Source organism: Hibiscus syriacus, unplaced genomic scaffold (assembly GCF_006381635.1).
Source record: "Hibiscus syriacus cultivar Baekdansim isolate YM2019G1 unplaced genomic scaffold, ASM638163v2 tig00111837_pilon, whole genome shotgun sequence".
Classification (NCBI taxonomy): Eukaryota; Viridiplantae; Streptophyta; class Magnoliopsida; order Malvales; family Malvaceae; genus Hibiscus; species Hibiscus syriacus.
Window position 1 is genome coordinate 953139 of NW_024063194.1, and position 3346 is coordinate 956484.

General features: G+C 37.9%; 1 protein-coding gene across 1 annotated transcript; it reads right to left on the reverse strand.

Annotated features, from left to right (window-relative positions):
- Positions 1-1391: 1391 nt before the first annotated feature.
- LOC120171921 lies at positions 1392-2110 on the reverse strand. The gene is made up of 3 exons (XM_039179527.1): positions 1865-2110; positions 1682-1747; positions 1392-1568 (listed from the first exon to the last, which is right to left on the reverse strand). Exons 1-3 carry the CDS (start codon positions 2108-2110, stop codon positions 1392-1394), a joined length of 489 nt encoding a protein of 162 aa, XP_039035458.1.
- Positions 2111-3346: the final 1236 nt, after the last annotated feature.

The window sequence follows — 3346 nt, forward strand, 5'->3', positions numbered from 1 at the left end:
TGGGGTCCATATTACTTAGAGCATTCAGTTGAGCGAAGCTGTGTTGAACACTCCCTTATTGGGAGTTATCTTTTCACCTTTTTAAAGAGAAATACCCTACTTCTCACATAACAACATGATTAATGAAGGGAACCCTAAGACACCATTTTTTCAGTCGATGCATTTAGCAATTTCATCACGAATAATTGTTCCGGTATAAATTGTTTTACCCTTGAAAATTGAATGAATTGAGAACATACAATATAAAGAAACCATGGTGCTGTGGAGGGAGGGTTTTATACGATAGTTAATAAAATGGAACCATAACGTGCTTTGAAGGGTTAAAAACTTATAGTCCATATAATAATATTTAATTAAAGTACCATCCCATGAGGCACCACCATAAATAAGTCAAACAACATTTCGCTATGATTGATGAGGGTGATATTTGTGCACCTGTTAGAGTGTTCGTCTGTGTCCACCATGATTCCAAGGTAGTTCTTGATGTTGTTAGCAGCCTATTGTATGAAGACTTTCCTAACAAAAATATACTCCAAATTAGTAGTATAGAGGTTGTAATATAACTAGCTTACCATTGGAATAGATTAGTCCCCTGAGTGGGAAAAAAGCTCTTCCGAGTGGAGGGCTGAGATGCACTGACTGACGACGGCTCCCAAAACTTCATTAGAGGACAAGTCAAGTCCTTGGTCCAGTAGTGGTTGTCCTTTTATCATCCTCAATTATTAACAAAGGTGAGCTTGCTCCATTTGGAATAGATTCGATGTAGTGACTGGTGTAGAAAGCATTTGAGTTACCGGAGAAGGAGAACGAAAGGAACTTCTAGGGAGAATAATCTGCTTGTTTTCACTGAGAGTTTAAGGCATTGTACTTGTTGTAGAGATATTAAAGTGAAGAAGAAAAAAATGAAATTGAGAAGAAAAAATGAAGAAAAATAGTAGTTTTCGAAGTTTTGAGCAAACAACAATGGCGGGGAATATTAAGGAAGACGTTTGAGAGGGAAAAAGAAAGAGAAAGTGACGGTTATGGCAAATAAAAATAAAAAGGGTATTTAATGCTAGACAATAGGAAACATGTGAATATGGATAAAAGATTCAAAAAGACTTCCTTACCCTTGCTTCGTGTCTCTTCAGTATGAAACATTTGCAATGGATTCACCCATATAGAATTTAGGTGACATTGAATGCCTCTTGAAAAAGAAATGAAGAAATGAGATAAAGTAACATAGGAGAATGAAGAAAAATGAAGACTTAAAAAATTGATATAAATGAAAAAAAAAGTTAGGGTAACCATGATGTTTTCTTTCTTGGCAATCCTCCATTCAAGAGGTCGATATACTCCACCAACCAATTCATCAATTAATGTGTTGTGTTTCATTCGACCTGTATGGTTGGTTAAACTTGCCACCATATGCTGGCTACTCTGCCAACATTTTTATTCTTCATTGTTGCATCAATACTGAAACGCTTTACATCCTCCATCGTTGGTTCCACAAACACTTCATTCTTCTTTGAGTGATGTGCCCACCTCTTTCTATCATCCAGGACCTTAATGTCACTGCACTGAATATCCTAAAGGATTTCTGTGGTATAACATTCATAACCACCTTAAAAGAGTTGTATCCCATAACACTGAAAGTAATGTCTTCACCATTAAATCTTATAGTTACTTCTCCTCAAGATACATCAATAATCATCTTGCTGGTGGCTAAGAATGGTCGTCCTTGGATTATAGGTATATCTTTGTCAACCTCAGAATACAGGATAATAAAGTCAGTTGGGAATGAAAATTTACTCACACGTACAATCACATACTTGATTTCCCCAAATAGATAACTCAAAGATTTGTTAGTCAACTACAATGTCACCACAATATACTTCATGCCATTCAACCTAAGCTGCTTAACAATGGACAAGGGCGTCAGATTTATGCTTGCACCAAGGTCGGTGAGAGCTCTTCCCACATAAAAATCTTCAACATTGCATGGGTTGGTGAAACTCCCTGGATCCTTCAATTTAGGCGGTAGATTGGTCACGATAGCACTACATTTCTCTTTGAGCACAATAGTCTCAATCCCGTTAAGCTTATTCTTTTTGGCTAATAACTCAGTCATATATATATCCCACAATTGGAAATCTGAATAATTACATCAATGAGAAGTATTTGCACTTGAATATACCACAATAGATAATGGAATTTCTGACGCTCCTTATCATGTTCTTCATCGGCAAAATGCTGAGGAGAAGGAATTTTGATAGTAGAACTAGAAGGCGTCGACAATCTAGGCACTAATATATGAGATTTCACTATGTTGGGCATCAATGTGATAATCTGTGATGATTTTTTGGAACTTCAGCCTCCTTAATCACTTCCTCACTCTCCTTGCTTGGTTCCTCATCATTGGTTACTTCAGGCTTAGGATCACTCGGTGTGTCAGGTGTTCTAACTCTCCCGCCACTTCTCAATTTAACTGCATTACATTGCTCCTTTACGTTGGGCTTCTAAGTATCACTAGGCAAGTTAACCAGATGTTTGATGTTCATAGAAGAAGCAAGTTGAGCAAATTGGTTCTCCAAGGAACGAAAAGAATAAGAATTTCCTTGAATGATTACCTCGGCCTGAGTGATGTGCTTCATCATTAAAGCTTCTAAATGAGGCTAAAGGGTCTAAACTGGAGGGTTGTGAGTAATTGGATTGACTAGACGTGGCTACGTCAGAATGTTGGAGCTGATGAGATTGTCCTTGCATTCGTTACTATGTTTTGTTTTGATAGGTCGGTTGTGATTGTGTTGGTCGTCAACTGTAGGATTTCAAAGTATAGTGCTGCAAAAACTATTGTCGTGGCTGATTGTAACTATTTGGGTTCTATACAAAGCTGCTTAAAGGATTTCCCCCATATCGATAGGCATGGTTTGTTGAATAGGGGCTTGATTTCCCTAAGTAGGCTGATTATGGTTGATAGATTGGTTCCCAAAGTAGTTACTTGAAGCATTTCCTCTCAGGTCCTTGACAAAGCAGGCATTCTCCATATGTTGGGGAGAATCCTTAAAACTATGGTTGTCACCACATATTTCGTAACTAATAATAAGAGTATCAATCTTCTTAGCTGTCTAAAAATTTTCTCTCACAGAAGCGCCTTGCATATTCTTGATAAGATTCGTAAGTTTAGAGACCTGAGTACCAAGAGCTGACATGGTGTCCAGCTCAAGAACACCTGGAGTGCTTCTAGTTGTGGCCGCCCTAGACATAGGGTATTGGTAGTTATTCTGAGATAGACGCTCCAGCATATCAATAACTTAATCGTAAGTGCAATCCAACAGTGGTCCATTGGCAAATGCATCCACAATGT

What these genes read in the sequence shown, in the direction of transcription:
- LOC120171921 (XM_039179527.1), bottom strand. Translation starts at nt 2,110, where the DNA reads ATGACTGAGTTATTAGCCAAAAAGAATAAGCTTAACGGGATTGAGACT. An exon ending in ATGGCATGAAGTATATTGTG is followed by an intron (nt 1,748 to 1,864) that starts GTGACATTGTAG and finishes CTGTATTCTGAG; the next exon opens with GTTGACAAAGATATACCTAT. An exon ending in CCAGCAAGATGATTATTGAT is followed by an intron (nt 1,569 to 1,681) that starts GTATCTTGAGGA and finishes GAAATCCTTTAG; the next exon opens with GATATTCAGTGCAGTGACAT.